The following is a 24,540-nucleotide window of genomic DNA, read 5'->3' on the forward strand; positions in this document are numbered from 1 at the left end:
CAGGGGCACTCATTAGCAAGACCAAAAAAAAAAAAAAAAAAGATACAGCAGTTACCCTTTTCTGTGAAATCTTGCAAAGAATATAATTGTTCTCCCATTTACCTGGTTAGGACTTGTGCTGGAAATTTTATTTTTTGCAGTTAGATTTTGTCTTCAAACTTGTCTAATGAGTGTTTGGATGCATGCATGATACGACCAACTTAGAAAGTAACAAGTTAATTGGACAGCCAGGCCTTAGCTCCAATATTTGCAGTAACTGAGTTTCCTAGTCTTCTCATTTTTGATAATATATTCCAGATCAAGAAGTTAGATCCGACCAGTAAAAGAGTTAGCACTGTTGCAGGAACAGGAAAAGCTGGTTTTGGGGATGGAAATTCCATAACAGCTCAGGTTGGTCGCCTCTTGCCAAAATCATCTCCACATTGTAATCGTAGGAATTTAAGTTTATATACTCTTTGGAAATGTTGAATCATCTATTCAAGACACTCTGTTGTTGATTCCATTTCACTTTCCCATTAGTGCTGTAAGTGTGGAACTATCATTTATTTTAAAGGTAGAACAATTTTTATGGGATACTTTTGGTGTTACAAGTTATAGTCCATAGGTTTGCAATTTGCATGGGCACAGGCTGATGAAGCGCTTTAAATGGAAATTCTCTAAAACCGGCTATAAAATTTTCTTTGTTTTAAATATCAGGTGTACCTCTCTTGTTATTCTTCGAGTTGTTTGATGACCATAGGAATGTGCAAGAGAAGCACTGCAGATGTATTCATGCTGTATAACTATAGTTATGTTGATTTGGTTTACTTTTTTTTGTTCCATTTCCTATTGCTTCCTTCTAGAATATTTCCCCCTAAAAGGTGGAAGTGGCGAAAGCTATGCTTTTTAAGATTGTAAATCTGACCCAGTCTTATTTCTTGTTCTTATATTCTGGACACCCATTATTTATTTGATAGAAAGCATTCACACATTTGCATGCTTCTGTTTTCTCACACATTTGAAGAAATGTTTCGTATGCTCTTAATTTAAATGCTCATGCAAATTAATATCAACATAACCAAGTAAAACAAATGAAGTCTTGCTTACCTAATAGCCACAGATATATGTTAACATATTTATCAATGTTTTTGCAGCTTTCTGAACCATCTGGAATTGTTGAAGGGAGCAACGGTAATGCTCTTTTTGCTTCAATCTATTTCATTATTTTTAAAATGTTATCATACTACATCGATCTTGATGAATTTAAGAGAGGATCACATACATATAATACTTGTGTGCGCCACACACATATGTAGACCGCTTGTGTGTTGTGTGTGTTGATACATATAAACACTCACACATGCAGGCACACATATTATAGGCAGACAAATAGACACAAGTAGGGGTGTGTGTGTGTGCGCGCGTGGGCGCGCAAGAAGCATATCAAATGAGAGCACTATATTATTATAACTTTTCTTTTACAATTCATATTATTATGACGCACTTGTTAGAATATAAGAAAATATCTTAACTTTTGTAATATTCATGTATGTATGGTCAAGAATATAGCTCAAAATCAAGACTTTAAAATAATCATCTGACTTATGAGTAACTTTTGTTCTTGATCATCCACGCAAAACCAAATTGTCAAGATATTCTCTTCTTACGTCTCACAAGATAATCCATTCATCAAACTTGTTTCCTCTAGAATGCCCGTGGCATACATTCTTTGAAAAATGACAATGCCATCCTTGGATTGACCTCTATCCCCAATGACTACGAAGCCTGCCAATATCTTTTGTTTGAAAGTGGTGACAAAGATGTGCATTATCCCTTCATAACTACTTGTGATGTAAGAATTGGAAGCAAAACCTGGAACCTTATCCAGAAACAATTTTTTAATCAAATTCAGTAGCAAGATTGAAAACCCTTAGATTACAGAATTTTTCTTACTCGGGTAAACATATTCCTTAATAAACTATTCTAACAAGATTGCTGAGACCCTGAAACTAGACCACAAATCAAATTACTCAACAATAAACCCTGACACCCCGTTAAAATCCTACAACTTACACACATCAACTGCAACTGATAAAAGAAAATGATAAGAACACGTTCTCTTTTATTGGTTGAAATTTATATGGATGAGTGTGTTTGAAAGAGTATGTTGCTAGCGCGCTCTTCTTGATATAATTGTCATCACAATCTACCTTTTGTCTTACAAGAATACATCTTATACATAGAATTTATGGATGTTTATTCCTTGATCCAATTATTTGGTCTAAAATGAAATAAATTTGAAGTAAGCTCAGTCTTAGTATTATTGTTTATTCTTTTTACAGGGAGATTATTCATAGCCGATACAAACAACAGCCTAATTCGATATCTAGATTTGAAGACGAATGAATTTGAACTTCGTACCTTGGAGCTTAAAGGATTTCAGCCTCCTAAACCAAAATCAAGATCTTTCAAACGTCTTCGGAGACGGCCAACAGCTGACACAGTACCAATTACCGTCGATGCCATTTCATCAGAGGAAGGAAACTTATCTATTGAAATATCATTACCAAATGAGTATCATTTCTCTAAGGTTCTCATTATTGTCCTCTCTTTCAAGCGCTCACTGTAATTCAATTATTTACATACACATGAAGACTATTTCATCGACTGCCACCCTTATTCCCTTAAAATTCCTTGCAGGAGGCTCGCAGTAGATTCAGTGTTGATATTGAACCTGAAGACGCTGTGAATATCAATCCTATAGATGGGCTTCTTAGTCCAGAAGGATCTGCAACACTTCACTTTAAGAGATCCTCTTACTCTGCTTCAATGGGAAGAATTAGTTGCAAGGTACGCCACGTTATGGAACCCAAGACTTGGTTGAATTCTGGACGAAAATAGTCTGCTCCTTCAATGAAAACAAACAAGGACGTGTTAATCAATGTCAAAATATTGATAGCTGCTTTATACTTTGTTAATTCTGATATAGGAAGTGACCCCATTCTAGTGAATTTACTCTATTTTGCCATAATTTGACATCCATGTCATATAGGCGGTAAAAAATCCAACAAGAATCATTGAAAAAGTAAACAATGTTTTCGCTCTTTGCAGATTTACTATTGCAAGGAAGATGAGGTTTGTTTATACAAATCCTTGCTGTTTGAGGTCCCCTTCCGAGAGGGAGTTTTTGACACTGCAAAAGCAGACGTCACTCTTGCCCATTTTGTGAAGCCCAAAAGTCCGACCAACAGCTTACTGCAACCTATTTCCCCGTAGCATGTTATGACAGGTATATTAGCACTCTTGGCAAATCTTTGTTTGTAATATATTTTAACATTCGAAAGCTTCATGATCTTTTTTCTCGTATGATCCATCATACTCCCTCCGTTTCAAAATGAGTGTACTTTAGCCAAAAAAAAAAATTGTTTCAAAATGAACGTCATTCTCACTTTTCAATGTGGTATTAATTATATTTTTCCAATAGTACCCCTAATTATTACTATGCACACTACATTATTTTAGTAAAGGGTCATGTCTTTGGACAACATTATTGCATTTCTTACTCCTGCCACATTTATAAACGATTATTTCTTTTTCAGGTTCATTACATAACTAATGTATCTGGATTATATTATAGTCAAGATACATCAGTTATTCAATGAATCTAAAAAAGAAATATTGGCTTATAAATGTAACAAGAGCTGAAAAAGAAATATCTGCTTATAAATGTGACAAAAGGGAGTATGTGTATAGAAACCTTAAAACGACACTCACTTTAAAACAGAGTGAGTAATAATTAACACATGTCAAGGTTTTTGTCGACCTTCCTCTCTGCTGTGAAGACAATTTTTCATCGTGTAATCATGTTAAATAATTTATTGCTATTGCTACATAAATGTAATCATTATTATCATGGTTGTTTTAAGCAAGGAACGGATTGGCTACCAAGTCAGACACTCAAGCACAATTGCGTTTTACCTTGTTATGATGGTCAATAATTGGACTTTTTTCTTTATAAACAATACTAAATGGTTGAAATGTTTTCTGGAAACATGATCAACTATATTTTGTGTTTTGTCAATTATTTATATATTTTTCAGGCATTTTTTCCCCTTTACCTGGATATGAATGGATATGAAGTATTTGTTCCTATGAAACTTTTGTATCAAATAGCGTTGGTGATGTTTTTATGCATTCGTTGATGCAAAGATGGTAGGCCCTCACGCAGCTAGCAAAGCAACTCGGATGGAACAACCTTGTTTGGTAGCTCAAGGATGATGATATTAAAGATAAGGCAGTTGAATGCATTTTCCAAACTAAGTCAGGCTAATGAATGTCTAGTATCAGTGCAACTGCAAGTGGGTTTATTATATTCTAAAAGGCTTGCTCATCTTCTCTATTTGAGCATTGTGAAGAAATCTCACAATGACACATTTTTGTTGGATTTGTTGGTGAATGGTCAGCTTAATCTGATTTTCAGATAAAATACATCACAATAATACATAGTTGCTTGTAAAATATACTGTTCATAGAATAAAATATATTGTTGCAAAGAAAAAAATATTGATCGATATTTTTGTATCAAATGAATATTCTATAGAATTTATTGTTGATCAAAAGTTTCACTACAGGAATTTGTACAATTATTAATGTAACTTTTTCGGAGTGTATTGGATTAGGATTTTAAAAGATAATTTTTGTTGAAAAAAAGTATTGTGGATTTTAAAAGATTTTAATGACATTTTAAAAAATCTATCAATATTTACAATTTGGATTTTAAAGGATTCATATCATAAGATTTTAAAGAACTTGATTTTGTGGATTTATAAGATTTCAGAGGTCTATGAAGTTTAACATTCTCATTCATAATATTCTTCTTCATACACACTCTTTTATGTGTTTTTTTTTTTTTTTGTTGAGAGAGGGGGCAAAATCTTAAAGAAATAACAATCCATAAAAATCTAATGTTTTCTTGCTAAAATTTTACTTTAAGATTTCACAAAATCCAATTTGTTAAACAATCCCTCGAAATTAGATATATTTTTTTTATCAACACAACTTTTTTTAAAATACAAATAGTCTTAATTGAATACAAAAAATAAGCTTTTTAAATCCTGTAAATCACCAAATTCCATCCCCCGTTTTTAAAATTTGTACCTATGCATTTCCCGTCAAACCCATCCATCCCACAGAGTCTACTTAAAACGTCATCTATCTACTCTCATGCCGAGAATCAATATTTCCTTTTTGACTCATTCTCCACCTGTCTTCTTCTTTCTCTACATATCAGCAGTACTTTTAGCGGATTTTTCCACTCCAATCCCGTTTGCGACGGGTTTAATGACCTTAGTTCAAACGTGGCATAACTTCTTTGAAAATAAAACGGAAATATTGTTAAAATGGCGCCAATGCAAGCACTTGTTAAAAAAAATAAAATAAACACTCATTCATTTTGTTATATTATATCTTCTTCACTAAAACTCGAATACCACGTCTTCTTCTCTGATTATCTGTTAAGAAATTTTTTTTAAAAAAAAATGTCTCTGCGACCTGATACTTGGCCATCCTGGTCATCTCAAAGGAAGAAAGAGCATAAGAGTACTATCAAAATTGAGGCGGAATCCGGTGGTTGGAGAAGGAAAGAGGACGGCGTTTTCTTAATACGGAAGAATAAACGCCCTGATTCTATCTCGAAGAGGAGAAAGTTTTTTCGAGAAGAAACTTTTTCTCCAATGCTCAATGAGGATCCTCCTTTCCCCGTCTATATTTCAGATGCAGTACGTACTTGTTGTATTCTCTCCATCATTTTTTATTTTACCATATTCTCAAATTTAATGATTCAACCTTTTTCTCGCATGTCCATGGATTTGAACGTGCAGGAATATGATGGTGTAATGGCCAAGGTAAAATGTTTTTTCATTAGTTATGTTTAAGTACTCTCTCTGTAGTTTATGCATACTTCTTAACAAAATCATTCACTATACTAATTTCTATTATAAAATTAGTTTTACTTACTAAATTACTCTTTTTAATATATATAGTTGTTAGGTGAATTGTGATGTAATAAATTGACATATTGGTGAAAAAAGAGTAATTAATGCTCCATTAGTAATTTAAAATGGCAGATAATATGACACAAACGAATTATTCTAAACTTGAAATTAAATGAGATGGAGGGAGTAAAAGAACTAACTAGTCTATGATATGTTAAGATACCAAAAACTTGTGTATTATTGGAAAATAATAATAGCCAAGAGCATAGCCAAGATTTAAGAGAGATACCAATTACCAAAATAACCGGCTTTAGCAGATTTCTATGGAAAGAAAAAAAAAAAAAAAAAAAGGTCCATTTTAGACCTAGAGCTACATATAATGCATGTCCGGATATAGAGATTTGTGTGTGATTTTCAACTGCGGAGTAGAATTTTTTTTCATCTTTTACTCTTAATGTTGTTTAACAGGTGAAAACCATTCCTGCAATGACACTGGCCTTATTGTCTAACGACCCTGCTGCACAACTTGAAGCAACTACTCAGTTTGGAAAGCTACTATCAGGGGGTATGAATGTAATCATTATATTTTATTTGGGATGTAATACTCTTCTTCTAATGTGATGCCTAAATTATATGATACCACTGTGTAACGTCCTCCTCGAGTTTACTTTTAAAAAAAAAAAGTATTATACATTGTATATAACATAGTAGTGTATGTGTGTTTCCCTAAATCATGATGTAGTTCTCATAAGTTCTTAATTTTTAACCAAATTTTGAACATTTGCCGACACATCTCTGTTCAGGCTACATCCCTCTAATTGATAAGGTGAAGCGAGCTGGTGTTGTCCTGCGGTTTGTGCAGTTTTTGACAAGGGATGATATGCCCCAATTGCAGGTATGAATCTTTTTCTATCAAGTGATTCCTGAATGTAATGATTTTGACCTCACTCACAAAATATGTTGTACAATATTATATCTGCAGTCCATGGCAGCATGGACTCTGATCAATGTCACTGCGGGATTGTCTGAGCATACAAATACTGTGATTGAACATGGTGCTGTTCCTCTGCTTGTGAAGCTTCTGAGCTCTGGCAGTGATGACGGCAAAGAACAGGTGATGTCTTCCTCAATCTCGTGGCATAATTGCTTTGAGAAAACTATCGTGTATGCATGTATCTATGTATGAGTCGATCGCTTACACAATTTCAATGTCTCATGTATTGATCAGGCATTATGGGCATTAGGTAATATTGCTGGCAATTCCCTGACCGCAAGGGATATTGTTTTAAATCATGGTGCACTTTCTCCACTATTGTCTTTGATGTGGAATCCTTCTTCAACAAAAAAATCTACATGGAATATTGCTACATGGGCTTTTTTCAACTTCACTCGCGGAAAGCCTCTTCTAACTCTTCAGAATCAGGTTGGGAAAAATTTGCAAGGATAGCATGTGCAGTAAATTTAGCATATCCTATATAAATTAATAAATATAATGAATTTACACATTGTTTGTTATCTTCTCTTCTCCAACTGCATGCTCTCCTGTTATCTTTTTCAGATGCTACCAGCATTGTCTGGCCTTCAGGAGCTCTTATTGATGCCTGATGAAGAAGTTATACTATATGCATGCCATCTCCTCTCCTGGTTTACTCAGAAAGGTTCAGACAAAATGGTTCAAGCTATCGTTGAGGCAAAATTTTGCCCACGACTTGTAGAGTTACTACTGTAAGTCCTTGATTGATTACAATACCTTTTGTGTCTTTTTTCGGTAGCACTGATATTCTCGGGGTGACTTAATCCATGTTTTTCTTTTTTTCTTGTCCCCTGATACAGGTATCCGGAGTCAAAAGTTGTTGTGCCGGCTCTGGAGATTCTAGGAGATATTGCTTCTGGTGATGATGCTCAGACTCAGGTAAAAATAAAGATGTGTTACTATCTAATTATTTTAGGAACCTCTAATTATATTTTCATTAAGGTTATTGAATATGTCACACTGGTGTCAAATGAGAGTTATATAGACTACCGATAGAGCGTAATTTTGTTGTCACATACTCACATTGTTCTTTTTTGGCATTCTGAATCAAGCTGATTTATTTTATCAGATATTTCTAGTCTACTAATTTAACTACGTCTTTTCAGTTTCTAATTAACAGTGGAGCTCTCCGTTGTCTTAAAGCTCTTCTTACACAAAGTGATAAAATCATCCTTGAAGAAGCGTGTTCGGTAATTGCAAATATCGCAGGTGGGAATAATGCTCAAAAACAGGTAAGCAATGATTTGGCCCTGCTTTATTTAGTAATGATTTCCTACGGAGTAGTTCATTATTGATTGTTTGTTGAAAATGCTACTCTCTAGTCTAAACTCATTTTTGGAAGGAATAGTGGTCCATATGTGATTGTGGAGCGAAGAAGCTCTATGTTCTTCAGTAATGTCTAAGATTTAAGCTGGATGAATGTGAATCATATTCATTTTTAATGCCAACTGAGATGTAGAGAGAACTGAGAAGATGAATACTATACAGTTATACATGGGGGGTTAGTTGGATAAGCCTGTGTATATACACACATACTCGCAACAACAAAGGACGCTTTACAAATAATTATGAATTAGTCTACATTTATTGAATAAAGAATTAAGGGTAGAGGCTAGACATTAGGCTGTTTGCACATTTTTAAAATTAAAACTGGATTTGCTTGAAAAAATCTGGAGTTATGCTAACCAATTACCTCATCCAACAGAGTTAGATATGCTAATCTGGAAAGACTAGCTAAACCTTTTAAACATAGAATATTGTCATAACTAATATTATTATGATCTTTTCTGCAGGATGTCATTGACGCCGATCTTATTAGTTCTCTTGTCCGTCTCACAAAGGCTGACTTCGACATCAGGAAGGAGGCTGTGTGGGTTATTTCTAACGTCACTCACGGAACTCTTGAGCATATTCGGTAAGTTTTACCATTGCATTTTAATTTCCTTTATCGTGATTTTCTTCTCCGTTTTCATTCTTCCGGTGTAAAAAGAAAAAGATTTAAGTTTTAAGAAAAATCAGCATAAATAATAAACAGATACCTCAAAAGGCATGTAGTGGGGTATACTGTTTTGTTTGTGTCCCTGGAATTGTGGAAAATATTTTATACTTGCATCTTAGACACTTGGGAGTTGGGATTGTGATTTATTCATAAGTTGGTTTGTATTACAATGTTATTCTTTAGTCCTTTTGCATTTTATCTTGTGATGAAAACTTATGACTTAAGTGTACGATTGACATTGCGCTAGGTACTTGGCGTGTAATGGTTGCGTCGAGGCACTCTGTGATCAATTGACCAGCACAGACGCGACTATGCTGACACTTTGTCTGACTGGGCTGAAAAACATTTTAAAGGCAGGAGAAATTAACAAGGATAAGGGATTATATAAGGGGGTCAATGTTTATGCTCAAATGATTGAAGAGTGTGCAGGATTGGATAAGATTGCAAGATTGCAAAGCTATGACAACAATAACATTTACAAAAAGGCTGTGGAGATTTTGGAGAAATATTTTCCTGAGGACCTTGAAGTTGTTGGTGAATAGAATCTTCCTAGCTAGTAGTGTGGATGGCACCTTGAAACCATAGATGATTAGGACCTTCATTCAAACGGCTTTATAATGTAAATGTTTAGGTTAGCTTGTTAGGAGCGTTCATTTTCATGGTGAGCCATTTCTTTTATTTCTTAAATTTATTATTTAAATTTAACTTTTCATGTTCTTTTTTTTTTTTTCTTTCATGTTCTTTACTCAACTAACCTTCCACCAAGAGTCCAAGATTGTCTTTTCATGTACAAACTTTTGCAAATACTAATTTGAAGTTTCATATGGTTGTTGTTAACATAATTTGGAGTTTGATTTTGCTATTGATTATGTTGTAAAACCTTTACCCCTATTTGATGTGAACTATTGAGATTTTTTGTTGTTGCTATGTTGTGTAGAATGAGGGGGGAAACAAAGAAAGATGAAATCCACAAAAAAAAAAAAAAAAAAGTGTAAAACATTAGTAAAAAGAGTTATCATTAGTGTGTTAAAGAGTGTGATAAAAGGTGCGGCTCTAACATTCTTCTATGCAATGATAGTAATAGGCATGGTAAAAAATCCACATATGTGGTTACCCATCCGAACCAAACCCAATTTAACGGGTATGGGTTTGGGGTTTCCCGATTTAAAATCACGGGTATGGGACGGATAACAGGTGTATAGGTACCCACACCGATCTCATACTCAAACCCGTCCCAAATGCAGAAAATTATTTTATGATATGTCATGTTATTTTGTTTGATCATTGTCGTGTTATAATAACTACCATTGATATTTAAAGGAACAACTAAATCAATCGGTCTAACAAATGTTAAAGTGAGCATTACAACATTTCTCTAGGGGTTACAAAAAAACTTCTATTTTTTATTACAAAAAATTATTCAATGCGGGGACGGGGATGGGGCGGGAATACCTGAACCCATCGGGGATGGGGATGAGGTTCAATTTCTCATCCCCGTTGAATGTGGATAGGGTAACAGGTAAGTATATGAGAATTGGGTATGGAGATGGGGAATGTAAAATCCGTCCTTACCCCGCCCCATTACCATGCCTAGATAGTATAAAGTAAATTATCGTTAAAAAAAATGTAAAATAAACTACAGCAACATCCTTTGAAAGTCTTGTATTTTCCTATGCTAAACCATGGTAATTTAAAAATGCAGTTACAAAAGTGAATTTTCATTAGAAGCGAATATAAAACTTACTAGTTAAAGGAGTAACATCCCTTCAAATGTATTTTTCACTAATCAATTTAGTCTATATAATTATTTTTTTTTGATCAAGCGTCTAAATAAATAACAATAGAGACATTTGAAGATTTGTTTTTAATTTTGATAAATTAAATATAATATTGACTACACATTACATATTTAGAGGACAAACTTTTAAATTTCTTGCAATAAGGAAAATGTTAACGAGTGTCCCTGATAAACTTTTTAAGGATTATAAATAGCAAGTATTTATGAAAAAATGTGCAATCAATCCATTGAAAATTGAAACATTTGATATTTTTTTTTAAATATTGTAATTGCTTATTTTAGAAGTGCCCCAGAGCACGCACTGAAATAGTATAAAGAATTAAGTGAGATCCATTTATACCATTCGTGAGGGTGGAATGGATGTGGATGCTCTTACTACCCTAAATTTCCGCGTCCATCCCCGAAATGAGCCTACACAGTTTTGTTTAGGCAGTTCAACCCCGTTCGTAACCGGTTTAATATTATCTTTGTCGGTTCATTTTCACATCCAATACAAAACAGTTACCGGTTCAGTTGAACCGGTTTGAGCTTAGTTCTACGTGAGATAAAATATTAGTTTGAAAATATAAGGAAAACAGAAATGTTAGTTAAAATGGCGCGAATGAAAGAAGCAGTTGAAGCTGTTATATAGAAGAGAGAGAAAAACACTCGTTCATTGATTTTGTTACATCTTCACTGAAACTTGAACTCCACGTTTTCTTCTCTAATTCTCTGCTAAGAAACCAAAGAAAGAAAGAAAGAATGTCTCTGAGAGATGATACTTCTTCAGCATCCTCCTCATCTCAGAGGAAGAATGTCTCTACCGGAGTTGAGTCGGAAGATGGTCATCGGAGGTGGAGAGATCGCGGCTTTAACATGATACGGAAGAATATACTTCCTGGAAAACCATCTTTTTCCAAGAGGCGAAAGTTTTTTCGTGAAGATACTTCTTCTCCAATGCCCACTGAGGATCCTCCTTTCCCCGTCTATATCTCAGATGCAGTATGTAACGTTTACACCTTTTCTTTCAAATTCAAGATTACTCAATCAAGAAACAATTATTTATTTTACCATATTCTCAACTTTACAATAATCTCATGATTCAAGCTTTTTCTGACATGTCCATACAATTGGTGGTGACTTGGATTTCAACGTGCAGGACTATAAAGATATAATGGCCAAGGTAAAATCTCTCTGTAGTTTATGCATACTTCTTAACAAAATCATTCACTATACTAATTTCTATAGTATAAATGGAGATATTAGTGAAAAAGAAGGGCAATTAATACTCCATTAGTAATTGAAAATGGTTAATAATATGACTCTAACGAAATATGCTAAACTTGACACTTAAATGTTAGAAGGATAGAGTAGAAGAACTAATTATTCCATGATGTTAAGATACCAAAAATTTGTTGTATTGTTGGAAAATTCAAAATTGTAATTAATACTTTCATGTTTTAGAATTTAGGGTAACTATGATATATAATTGTTCCATATCAAGAGCATAGCCATGATTAAGGAGCGGTACCAATTGCCAATATAAGAGGCTTTAACAGAATTCTGTTGAAAAAAAAGGTCCATGTTAGAGCTAGAGCTACATATAATGCATGTCGGACGACCCTTAATGTTCTTTAGCATGTCGGATGAACCTTAATGTTGTTTACTCTTAATGTTGTTTAACAGGCACAAACCGTTCTTGCAATGAAAAAGGACTTACTGTCGGACGACCCTGCTGCACAACTGGAAGCAGCTACTCAGTTTGGAAAGCTACTGTCAGGGGGTATGAATGTAGTGGTTGTATTTTACCTGGGGTGTTTTACTCGTTTCTTATGTTATGCCTAAATTCTATGATGCCACTGTGTATTGTCCTCATCTAGATTACTTTTAATGAATCAAAGTGTTACACATTATATAATCTATAGGCGTATGTGTTTTCCTAAATCATGATGTGGTGCACATAAGTTCTTAATTTTTAACCAAATTTTGAACATTTGCCGACACATCTCTGTTCAGGCTACATCCGTCTAATTGATAAAGTGAAGCAGGCAGATGTTGTCCGGCGATTTGTGCAGTTTTTGAAAAGGGATGATATGCCCCAACTGCAGGTATGAATATTTTTCTATCAAGTAATTCCTGAATGAGATGATTTTGACCTCACTCACAAATATTATATCTGCAGTCCATGGCAGCATGGACTCTGATCAATGTCACCGCGGGATTGTCTGAGCATACAAATACTGTGATTGAACATGGTGCTGTTCCTCTCCTTGTGAAGCTTCTGAGCTCTGGTAGTGATGACGGCAAAGAACAGGTGATGTCTTCCTCAATCTCGTGGCATAATTGCTTTGAGAAAACTATCGTGTATGCATGTATCTATGTATGAGTCGATCGCTTACACAATTTCAATGTCTCATGTATTGAACAGGCATTATGGGCATTAGGTAATATTGCTGGTAGTTCTGAGACCGCGAAGGATGTTGTTTTAAATCATGGTGCACTTCCTCCATTATTGTCTCTGTTGTGGAATCCTTCTGCAACAGAAAAATCTACATGGAGGATTGCTATATGGGCTTTTGCCAACGTTATTCCTGGGAAGCTTCCACTAACTCTTGAGGATCAGGTTGGGAAAAGTTTGCAAGGATAGCATGTGCAGTAAATTTAGCATATCCTATATAATTTAATAAATATAATGAATTTAGAAATGGTTTTGTTATTTTTTCAGATCTTACCAGCATTGCCTGGCCTTCGGGAACTCTTATTGATGCCTGATGAATTAGTTTTACTATATGCATGCTCTATTCTCTACTGGATTACTCGGGATGGTTCAGGCAAAATGGTTCAAGCTATCCTTGAGGGAAATTTTTGCCCGCGACTTGTAGAGTTACTACTGTAAGTCCTTGACTGATTAGTGATTACAATATATTTGTGTCGTTTTTCGGTAGCACTGATATTCTCGAGGTGACTTCATCATTGTTATCTTTTTCTCTTGTGCCCTGATAAAGGTATCCGAAGTCAGAAGTTGTAGTGACTGCTCTGCACGCTCTAGGAGAAATTGCTTGTCGTAATGATGCTCAGACTCAGGTAAAAATGAAGATGTGTAATCATCTAATGATTTTAGGAACCTCTAATCATATTGTCACACTGGTGTCAAATGAGAGTTATATAGACTACTGAGAGAGCATAATTTTGTTGTCACATTCCTCTTTTATGGCATTCTAAATCAAACATATTTCTACTAATTTAACTACGTCTTTTCAGGTTCTAATTAACAGTGGAGCTCTCCTTTGTCTTAAAGATCTTCTTACACAAAGTGATAAAATCATCCTTCAAGAAGCTTGCTTTGTCATTTTGAATATCGCAGGTGGGAATATTGCTCAAAAACAGGTAAGCAATGATTTGGCCCTGCTTTATTTAGTAATGATTTTTCTATCGAGTAGTTTCTTATTGACTGAGGAGTGAAGAATGGGAATCACATTCATTTTTTAAATGCTGACTAAGATGTGGAGAGAACTGAGAAGATGAACTTTTCTTGAATATTTTTGTGGATTGGGTTTATCCGAAAAGATATCCATGGACTAAGACTGTTTCTGGAAGTTTATTTATATAAGACTGGCTAAACCTCTTAAACATAAATATTGGCACAACTAATATTATTAGGATCATTTCTGCAGGATGTCATTGATGCCGATCTTATTAGTTCTCTTGTCCGTCTCACAAAGGCTGACTTCGAGATTAGGAAGGAGGCCGTGTGGGCTATTTGTAATGTCACTGAGGGAACTCATGAGCATATTCGGTAAGTTCTACCATTGCATTTTAATTTCCTTTATCATGATTTTTTTTTCGCCATTCTCATTCTTCCAGGGTAAAAAGAAAAAGTTTTAACTTTTAAGAAAAATCAGTATAAATAATAAACAAATACCTTAAAAAAGAAGGGCATATAGTTGGATATACTGTTTTGTTTGTGTCCCTTGAAGTGTGGAAAATATTTCAGACTTGAGTTGGGATTGTGGTTGGTCTGTATTACAATGTTATTCTTTAGTCCTTTTGCATTTATCTTGTGATGAAAACTTATGACTTGTACGATTAACAATGTTCTAGGTACTTGGTGCGTAATGGGTGCATCGAGGCACTCTGTGATCAATTGACTAGCACAGACGCGGATATGCTGGGACTTTGTCTGACTGGGCTGTATAACATTTTAAAGGCAGGAGAAATTAACAAGGATAAGATTAAAGAGTGTGCAGGATTGGATAAGATTAAAAGATTGCAAAGCTGTAACATGGCGGTGTACATTTTGAAGACATATTTTCCTGAGGACCTTGAAGCTATAGCTGAAGAGAAACCGTAGATGACTAGGTTTCCATGTTATTCCTATATTCAACAGATAGCTGTCTTACATATAGTAACATTACAATGAGAGAAAAGAAAAAATATATTTGTATATGTTATATTTGCTCCCTGTGTGATCGGTTCTGCTCTTTATTTTAGTTAACATATATTTCATAGAGTAATTATTGTTGCACACTTGTATATGATCACTGGTGTGTACAATCTAAAAGGCATATATTTGTCTTGGATCATGTTAAAGGTGACAGATTTTGATCCCCTCCCTTGAGTGGTGGCTTATAGAGTTTGAAGTATAGATTTCTATTCTATTTGCTATTCAATTTTCTCTAATAGGTTGTGTCTAATGAATGAGACTATTGGTGTTCTATTTATTTATTTGAGGGGAAATAGGATAAAAAGGTAATATAGTGATTTTCTTGATGATTGATTAATTAAATTTGATCTGGAGAAGTGAAGAATTGATAGGGGAATGTTTGCGTTTGTGTCACATATACACTTCCTATCCTAGAATGAATGATACCATCTTAAAAGTAGGAACTAGTTTGAGGTTTGGTCTTTTCTTTTTCACATTGCATGTCATAACAGAGGATAATGCATAGACCTTAAATCTTAGACTATGTGAACTACTTGGGAAATGGAGAGCCTTTATATTATTCTATGAAGTGTGAGTTATGCTCCAAAGGTTCGTGGCTTGTTCTAGTATCAAAATGAAAAAAGGATTTGTGTCATGTTTTATAGAAAATTAGTTCACATCTAATTATGTACTAATTTTGTTCTTGTCTTGTGAAGGTGGTGCACACTCCCTAATTGTGATTTTGTTTCTCTTTATTGGTACTCATGTAAAGCCTAAGTCTGGTAACCTCAAAGTGATGAGTGTGAATTCTCTCAGGACCATTGTAAAAATAACCTTCTAAAGCAGACTCTTATACTAACCAACCACTGAAAAAACGACATCCAAAACACTCGTTGCCACTACTCACCAAACACCTTGTAAAAGAGAACCCAGTCATCATCACCAACACCGAGTCACATCCAAAGAACTCTTTATCTAAAGATCAATCAGCTTCCCCCACCACGCAACCTCCGGTCCACCGAAGGAACACCAAAAAAAGCCCAAAAACCAAACTTGAACCAGAGAACTGACTCCCGATCTCAAATCAAAAGCGATCGGCTCACCAGACTTCAGCACCAAATCAGAAGGGCACTCCTAACCTCCGGTCCACCAGAGAAACACCGAAGCCAACCAAACAATAATGCCATTAAACTCCAACTCCCGATCTCAAAGCAAAATGACTGGCCCATCAGAATCCAGCACACTATAAGCAAGACCAACAACGTGACTTGCAGTTGAGCAAACATCAATCAAAAGGGAAAAAAAGCTCATCTCGAAGGACACACATCTTCAAAACACCCTAAACTCAAACCAGAGCTAGCGACAACGAGTATGGACCCGAATAATAGAGGCGGTCACCAATAGAAATCACCCATAACAACCACTCACCTCCTCATCTAAGCAACACCAACCACCACCACACATTATCACCCTCACCACCACTCATCACCACCACCACGCGTCACCACCACCACCGTTCCATCAGTACGCCGCCAAACAGCTTATATAAATGCTTATATCATTAGGGCCTATAGCATTAGAGCTTACATCATAAGCTCTTATACTTGATAAGCTATTTATGTTTGGATATGTACACTAAAAAGTACTTACATAAATTAAAGTGTTTGGATGTGACATTTCATAAGCAATTATCGAAATTTTGAATATTTTTAATTTAAAAAAAAATCAGATAATCGAACCACAATTATCAAGACTTTTTTGATAAAATTAATCAAGATGTAAAAAATAATATTATAATATATTAATTATAATTATATATATAGTATAATCAATATTCGTCCTTAAAAAAATATCAAGTTAAGTTTGTTTTTTTTTAATCAGTTTCATTTTGTTGCGTAACAAAAAAAAAAAAAAAATCTTCCTTAAAAAAAATAATAAAAATCTTAGTTACGTGTGTTACTTTAGTAAGATAAGTATATAACAATTTTGTTACTCATGCACCGCCAAAGATAACTAACATTATAATTAAAATATATGTTTTGAAAAAGTGCATCCAGAGAGAATCGAATGAGGTTACATAAATTAATAAGCTCCTTGTTAAGCTGGAGGGTAAGCTGAAAATTTAGGCTTATTGAAATATGGCGTAAACAGCTTATGAAACTATAATAAACTATTTTTATTTATTTACCCAAACATCTTTAAAAAGAGTTATAGGAGTAGATAAACTCACATAAGCTCAAAATAAGTCAATCCAAACGGGGTGTAGTTGTGGTTTTTTTTTCTTTCTAAAGGAGTGTAAATGTGCTTGTTGTATGTTTAATGTCTACCATTTTTCACCAAAAAATGGTAATTTTCAAATTCGATTGATTTGTAATGTAAAATTCGTTTTTTTTTGTTAACAATTCACCTCTGTAATATATGTCATTTTTGGTTTTCGTCCCTATAAAATTTTTGGTTTAATTTGCACCCTCGTAAATTATTTTTTTCCAGAAAATATCCTTAATAGGCCATTTTTAGAATTGTTTTTCAAGAAATTTTGGTTTTTGAATGGCCTATTAAGGGTGTTTTCCAGAAAATAAATTTTTTACGAGGGTACAAATCAAACCGAAAATTTTATAGAGGTGAAAAGCACTATTAACCCTTTTTTTTATAAGAATAAGAATTTTTTATTTTTTTTTGTAAAATAAGTTGAACCTTTTTACCATCTAGATCAATATTTGTTAATTGATAGTAAAACTCGTTATATTTTTTTCAGGGGAGTAAAATTCGTTATACTGTTTAATATTTACAATAAACACAAATAAAAATTTAACAGAAAACTCTTTTTGTACAGTTATTGCTTTAGAAGCATTTACATTAACTATTAGTGTATTAAAATTTCTAACGAAGCAGATCTATCAACAAGCTCTCGTAGCTCAGTTGGTTAGAGCACCCGTTTAGTAAGCGGGAGGTCTTGAGTTCAACTCTCAACGAGAGCAATTTCACTTTTTTCATTCATATTTTATCCTTTCGTTCAACGCTTTTAACTCTTCATATTTTTTCGATGAAGACATTTATTTTTTTGGCCTCTCACGTCTCTTCTCAACTTTTTCATATTCAGAGAGCCACTAAACATTCATTTTTCATTACCATGAAAGCTTTCATTGTGAGGAACTAGGTAAGTCCTCAGTGTGTAAAGTCTTGTATAAGTAAAGTATGATATCAATCATGGGAGCCCCTAATATGGACCTCTTTCTTTAAGGTCCACCCATGGTCCTAGGTAAATGACCTACAATAATGGGTAGATACATTTCCTTTCCGGTTTACATGGGTGCATACAAAATCACCTTTTCATTTTCTATCCCCTATTTCACTTTGTACACCCTCCTCCTTCCATGTGAAGGTGAATTTTCACCAAAATTAGACCCGTGAAACCACTATCTTTCATCTTTCTAAGCATAACAGTAGAAACAACCTCGACACAGAGAAAGTAACAAGAGGCATAAGATGAAGAAGAATCACTATGAAGTTCACAAATCTCCAATCTTCAAAATGGTTCCCTTGGTTTCTCAACTTCACTCATTTATCTCTTCACTCATTTTGGACTGCAAGTTAAATTGTGAATTTGAAGTTAAACATTTTTTTTTTGACAAATTGAAGTTAAACTTTTATGTGAATGATGAAATAAAAGTTGTGTTAACCAAAAGTGAGTTAGCGATGATTCATTGATCTCTGATTACAAAGCTCTAGCCATGGTAAATATTCATATGCCAGGAGTAGGGTGTACAGTATGAAATGGGGGTTAGAAAATTAACAAGTGATTTTGCACCCGAAAAGTAAGTGTCTACTCACTATTACAGGTCATTTAGCAAGGACCATGAGTGAACCTTAAAGAAAGAGGTCCATATTAGGAGCTCCCATCAATCATAATGAATGTATTTGATGAAAGAATACTGTTATTAATTTTTTAAGAGTATGGTTTCACTTCTTATATAATAAATTGTTATTGTGCTGATATGAGTATAAGCTTCTTTGATTTCATTATGGCTATCCCCCCAATGTCATTTGATTTTACAGCATTCTCATTACCTCAATTTTACACCCTTCTTGTCATGTTCAATCGAGCAACAAATATGCAGTCGAAAGTATTGAAGCGTAATCTATATAAAGACTACCTTACTTATCACTTTTATTACTTGATACGACTGGTGTACTTGCCCTTTGTGGTAGTTGCATTTAGCTGATGTCAAGATTTTTCGCAGATGAGACTTGACTTCAAAGGGAAGTTATATTCCTAGTCGTTATTTACCACACGGAATGGAACATATAAGAGTCGGTGAAATGCCATAGTGGATGAATGTTTGCCATGGCAGTGAAAAGGCTTCGCTCTAGTGTTAGTAAACAGAGAAAATGAGAAACTTGAGAGCTTGAAAGAGAGTAGAATTTATCCAATAGAATCATGTGTGAACTAATATGGGATTTGGATTGCATGTAGTCAACACTCAGTGCAATCATGTAGTCAGCACATTTGTGGTCATCCGATTCAGATTGGACGATCCAAATTTTAAACTCGTATTTTATATTTAATAAAATCTGCTTGAAATCTAGACCGTCTTATCTTAATCATGTGTCATAGATGTACCGACTGGATGCAGTTTGGATCCACTTATACGATAAATGCCAAGTATTTAGAAACATCACTAGACATTAACAACCAGTAACTGATATCTATCAAACTACTATCTACTTTAATAATAGCAAGACCTTTCCTTCCCTTTATGTAAAATCTTTGGAAGTCAGCCAAATTTGAAAAGGTAAAAATGATTATCAATTTTTTGTTAGAAAACTATCACATAATCCTCACCCGCCTCCTCCTTTTTCTTCCTATCCAAAACTCCAGAGACTTGCAGGTATTTTCCTTATCACTACTTATTTTTACAGTTATGCTATCCACTAAAACCAACTCAGTAATATTCTCACTGCAAAGTAAAAGCTTCAGCATTTAGTACAGAGCAATGATAGTTTTATTGAAAATAAAAGTGCTTCTTTTCTCTTTCAAATATTGAGTACACTTTCTGGTCACAAATGATTTGTTTGGTCACATATCAATGTAAAATATCACTGGAAAACTAGTTTGAATTCTTCTTCTTCTTAGAGTTGATAATATCTGCTTCTGTGAATGATTTTTCAACAAGGCCGGATAGGGTCAGTTTCAGATCACAGGTCAACTTGGGAAGAATCAAGGATAATGTGTTCACATCTTCCATGGCTCTGTGAGCTGGACCATCTACTTTAATTTCGTAGAACTTGCGAAGGGAATCAAGGGATACTGAAGGAAGTTTTGTTCCTGTAAACACTAAAAACATTACGGATTTCATACATAAATAGCAAGGACGTGTGTGTGTTTAATGAGCCTTTTAAACAAAGAGAAATGAACCTTCAGACTTCATTAGTTGACGTGCTAAAGGAAGAGTGTCGACAAACAGCCAATTCGGAGGAATCTGTGTAGAACATCGACGAAACTCATTAATGATGAACGGTACATCAAAAACGCGAGCATTATGACCAACCCATAACACGTATCCCCTAGGTTTCTCGCGGCTTTTAACATAGTGAAATAAGATGGGAACCAGGTCCTCCATCCTGCAAAAAAATATCATAAGAATTAAAAAACAATCAATGATTTCCTATGTAAAGCTAATTAAATGGTTCCAATATACTCAATCATCAATGTCCACAAACAAATCGGTTCATAATCATATGAGGAACATCAGGATAATTACTAGAAACATGATAAAGAAAAAAATCTCTCAATCTAACAACATGATACATAACTTGGCGACATACTTAGCTACACATTCACCATACAACCATGCACAAGGACAAATGAACTTTGGAAGAAGAAAATTTCAACAACCACATCTGAATAAGTTTTGAGAGTGATGAATATCTGATTCCAAATTTCAAACGTACTCATTGTATAACAAACATATGGTATCTGATAAATTCCAACCCATATTATCAGTGCATGGTTAGTAGAATCTTAAACACCTTAAGTTGATGTCTTATCAGTTTAAACTGTGCATAATTATGCCCTTTAATCATATACATCAACAAGGAAAACTATAGTGGTTCTACTGACCCTCATAAATTAATCTGACAACTATGTATTCTCACTATAAGTAGCCACCAATTACTTCAGGACAATGCTACACCCATTTAACAGTAAAAGACGATTGATGGAGCATAGGAAGGCTTCAACAATGTGCAATGATCTAATAACCATAAAAATACACTCCAAAGTAAGGCATTTCCAATAACAGAATGTGAGATGAAAATTAAGACTGAAGTGCTCAAATAAATTCCAAATATAACCGTTGAACTATTTTAGCATTGTCCAATCAAATAAATTCCACATATAAGCGAAGGTTGTGTTCCAAGGACAGAGTGGAATACTTTATTTTGCAAAGGTAAGCGCAATCTACAAGAGCCACAGAGATATCGGTTACCTTGGAACACCGGGTCTGCTCACCATCTGTGTAGTAATGCCATGGATATGTGAATTATAAACACTGCGCTGAGGATTTACAAAAGTTTGAAAAGTGCTGTTTGGACCACCCTGAAGATCTCGAAGTGCAATCTCAATGATCCTTTCATTCTCTCGGCTAAACCCAGTGGTCTCAATATCAAAAACAATAACAGTGACTAAGCTAGACAAGTCTTTATTCTGAGCTATCTCTTGGTGTATGTCACAGTACTGAATTTCCGGGAATTGACCCAACTGTGTTTTCTTTACATTTACTGTAGAACTAGTTGAAATTGTTTCACTCAAAATTTCTTGCTTGGTGCTTCTTGATTTGGTGCCCGCGCTGCCTTCTGTATTTGTAGTTATAGGTCTTCGAGTCCACTTTTTTCTGTGCCCTCCTTGAAGTCCATAAATTCTAGAACCAAGCAACCTTACACTAGAATTGTTTTCACAAATGTTACTGAAGCTGTGGAAGGTTTGACCACAATTATTAGCTAAGCTGTGTAATCTGCATCTAGGTACTTGCAAAAAGGAAAAAATCATGGAGCCAGTCTTCATCTGAATGAATTCAAAAACGACGACTAAAAATGTTATTTGATCAAGAATTCTTCATCAAGTGAGCAATCAGCTACAACCTGAAAAGTAGAAGAAAAAAATAGAATAGTTTTTTGAGACAAACAGAAATGAAAAATCTGTACAGGCATGCATTAAGATATGAGTTTGATCTCCTAATGTTATATCTAGCGTAACAGCAAACCATAAATTTATAATTAGTGGTTACAAGATACAAATTTGTGAAGAATATAGAAAGATATCAAATTAAAAGAAAAAATTCAGCAGTTGGACTTTATAGATTTCTTCAAAATATTTCCATGCCAGGAATGACAACTAGGTTCTGTGCAAAACATACATGTAAAAAACCTAAATCATTTTTGAATCAGAATAAAAGAATTGCATGAAAAACCCATATAACCACCATTGGCAAAATGATAAATTACATAAGCATATGGCTTTTGCTGCAGAGCCCTGCTGTAAAGTAAAAGTAAGATATTTTTCGTTGATACCAAAATAAGTCCCTGTTTGGTTAAACAACTTATTTGCAGCTTATAACACAAGCACTTATCATGATAAGTGATTATCTATAAGCTATTTTAATAGCAAAATATAAAATTGTTTTCTTATATGTTGTAAGCTGCTTACATAAGCTATCTTGGAGAACTTATGAAAACAAGCTAAAAACAAGTAATGAAAAATGTCATAAAGCTGTTTTCATCCGTCCTCCGAAACATCTCACAAAACTTGTGTAAGAAAATAAGTCAATCCAAACAGACCCTAAATATACTGTGTTATGATTTCATTGGGGAAAAGAATTTTTGCAGGTTTATGAATATTATCACAAGAGTTAATTGACCTAGCAAGAAGAAATTGAGCTGAATACCTTAAAAAGAATCAATTTGGAAAAATGTAACCACATTTGAGCTGTGGCAAAGTAAAAGAATAATGCTTTATTATGTCATATTATAAATTGCAATGGCTTCAATTTCCAATTAAGAGATGAAGATATTCTAATTTCATTCATTTTATATAAAAACAAACACATGAAATGGTATAACATATTTGAATCGTAATAGGTTTTAGTTTTACCTGGGTTGTCTTGTCTGAAAACAATAGAAGAACAGTTTGTAAGCATATTTGGAAAAACATAGAAAGAAGAAGAAGGTTTGAAAGAGGAGAGAAAGTTACCTGAAAGATGTAGAGAATGTGAGAAGAAAAGCATTTGGAAGAAATTGAGAATTTTTGGTAGTTATAGAGAAAGAGAAAGAGTGTGTTAATGTTATTGTTGTTGTTGTTGTAAGAGAAAAAGAAAAGAAAAGAACAGAACAGAACGTGCTCCGTTCAACAACGTCGTAGGTTGCGGATCGCCTCTTGTTTCTTTCTTTCTTTCTTTCTTTCTTTCCCTTTAACAACACTACACTCAATTCATTCAATAAACATAAGTATTGAGTGAGGATCACTCTATGTTATCCTATCCCTTCAATTTTTTAATGGATGGATCTCATCTCATCTCCCTAAAAATACAAAATATGAAAAACAATTTTCATTATTCACCAAAAATGTAAATCACTAGTTAAAAGTAATTGCTTTGCTTTTGGCCACCAAATAACTATAAGAATTTTAATTGACATCCTTTCATATAATTCAAACGACGCAAGTCATCCAAATCAATTACATACTGAATAATAATATGATCAGACAGACGTAATTGGATAATATAGTCAGACAGACACAACAAAAAAGACTAATAAACATCTAACTATTACAACACAAACCGACAAACACTCTAAACAATTCACAAGATAGTGTGTGAATTAAATAGAAAATCACAGTCTACTATTAATACAACTTCAAATATGGTTAGGTCACTGTTCCATCTTATTTTCTTTCTTGCAGAAGATTATTTTAAAGGAAGAATATTCGTATAACTGAGATGTGGTGAGGTAGGTTAGGTATACAATTATCTGTTAGCGCCCACAAATAGTTACATACGCACACGACTTTTTTAGCAATGTTTTGGTCTATTAAGATTTAAGATATACTAGCTGACAAAATCATGTGCGAGTGCGTGCGACTATGCCTTGCTTGAGATGGTTGCATACGTTAGGTTGAGTGGTTCATATTTTTATTCATCTTCAACACACAACACAATAGGCCAAATTTCTTGTTAAGTATAGTTTAGATTAATATTTTTACTAGTTTTTTTAATTATTTTTTAACAGCAGTTGAATATTTTAATTGAAAAGACGGGCATGGCCCAAACTATAACGATGCTG

The 24,540-nt window shown here is 34.1% G+C and overlaps 4 protein-coding genes and 1 non-coding gene across 14 annotated transcripts in view; 4 read left to right on the top strand and 1 right to left on the bottom strand.

Annotated features, from left to right (window-relative positions):
* LOC25499658 (protein SUPPRESSOR OF QUENCHING 1, chloroplastic) overlaps positions 1-4,565 on the top strand; it is an 18,581-nt gene extending 14,016 nt beyond the window's left edge. For 2 of the 6 annotated variants that reach the window (XM_013595008.3, XM_013595009.3), the window contains exons 24-29: positions 298-390; positions 1,134-1,170; positions 2,322-2,569; positions 2,680-2,829; positions 3,091-3,268; positions 4,080-4,565. In XM_013595008.3, coding sequence (XP_013450462.1) covers positions 298-390; positions 1,134-1,170; positions 2,322-2,569; positions 2,680-2,829; positions 3,091-3,255 — 693 coding nt within the window. In that variant the 3' untranslated portion in view covers positions 3,256-3,268; positions 4,080-4,565. Of the gene's footprint in view, positions 1-140; positions 183-297; positions 391-1,133; positions 1,171-2,321; positions 2,570-2,679; positions 2,830-3,090; positions 3,269-4,079 lie in introns of those variants that run through there. The other 4 variants (XM_024770502.2, XM_024770501.2, XM_039828211.1 and 1 more) reach the window with 4 other exon arrangements.
* A 757-nt stretch (positions 4,566-5,322) lies between these two features.
* LOC25499659 (importin subunit alpha-4) lies at positions 5,323-9,828 on the top strand. Its single transcript, XM_013595010.3, has 11 exons — positions 5,323-5,756; positions 5,859-5,882; positions 6,441-6,537; positions 6,776-6,867; positions 6,955-7,086; positions 7,201-7,395; positions 7,531-7,697; positions 7,806-7,884; positions 8,112-8,237; positions 8,799-8,920; positions 9,252-9,828. Exons 1-11 carry the CDS (start codon positions 5,517-5,519, stop codon positions 9,544-9,546), a joined length of 1,569 nt encoding a protein of 522 aa, XP_013450464.1. The 5' UTR covers positions 5,323-5,516; the 3' UTR covers positions 9,547-9,828.
* A 3,386-nt stretch (positions 9,829-13,214) lies between these two features.
* LOC25499660 (importin subunit alpha-1) lies at positions 13,215-15,132 on the top strand. Its single transcript, XM_039828027.1, has 7 exons — positions 13,215-13,218; positions 13,325-13,404; positions 13,507-13,673; positions 13,787-13,865; positions 14,043-14,168; positions 14,456-14,577; positions 14,883-15,132. Exons 1-7 carry the CDS (start codon positions 13,215-13,217, stop codon positions 15,130-15,132), a joined length of 828 nt encoding a protein of 275 aa, XP_039683961.1.
* A 2,976-nt stretch (positions 15,133-18,108) lies between these two features.
* TRNAT-AGU (transfer RNA threonine (anticodon AGU)) lies at positions 18,109-18,182 on the top strand. Its single transcript has one exon. It is a non-coding gene; the product is annotated as a tRNA-Thr (tRNA).
* Positions 18,183-19,870: 1,688 nt separating this feature from the next.
* On the bottom strand, positions 19,871-23,741 carry LOC11421359 (exonuclease DPD1, chloroplastic/mitochondrial). Of its 5 annotated transcripts, XM_024771327.2 has the most exons (5): positions 23,453-23,741; positions 23,354-23,367; positions 21,693-22,344; positions 20,621-20,826; positions 19,871-20,539 (listed from the first exon to the last, which is right to left on the bottom strand). In XM_024771327.2, exons 3-5 carry the CDS (start codon positions 22,265-22,267, stop codon positions 20,313-20,315), a joined length of 1,008 nt encoding a protein of 335 aa, XP_024627095.1. In that variant the 5' UTR covers positions 22,268-22,344; positions 23,354-23,367; positions 23,453-23,741; the 3' UTR covers positions 19,871-20,312. The 5 variants fall into 5 exon arrangements, with proteins under 5 accessions (XP_024627095.1, XP_024627094.1, XP_039683619.1 ...); XM_024771326.2 differs by lacking the exon at positions 23,354-23,367; XM_039827685.1 differs by lacking the exons at positions 23,354-23,367; positions 23,453-23,741 and adding an exon at positions 23,148-23,165.
* Between the last annotated feature and the right edge of the window lie 799 nt (positions 23,742-24,540).

This window comes from Medicago truncatula, chromosome 7, assembly GCF_003473485.1.
Source record: "Medicago truncatula cultivar Jemalong A17 chromosome 7, MtrunA17r5.0-ANR, whole genome shotgun sequence".
Lineage (NCBI taxonomy): Eukaryota > Viridiplantae > Streptophyta > Magnoliopsida > Fabales > Fabaceae > Medicago > Medicago truncatula.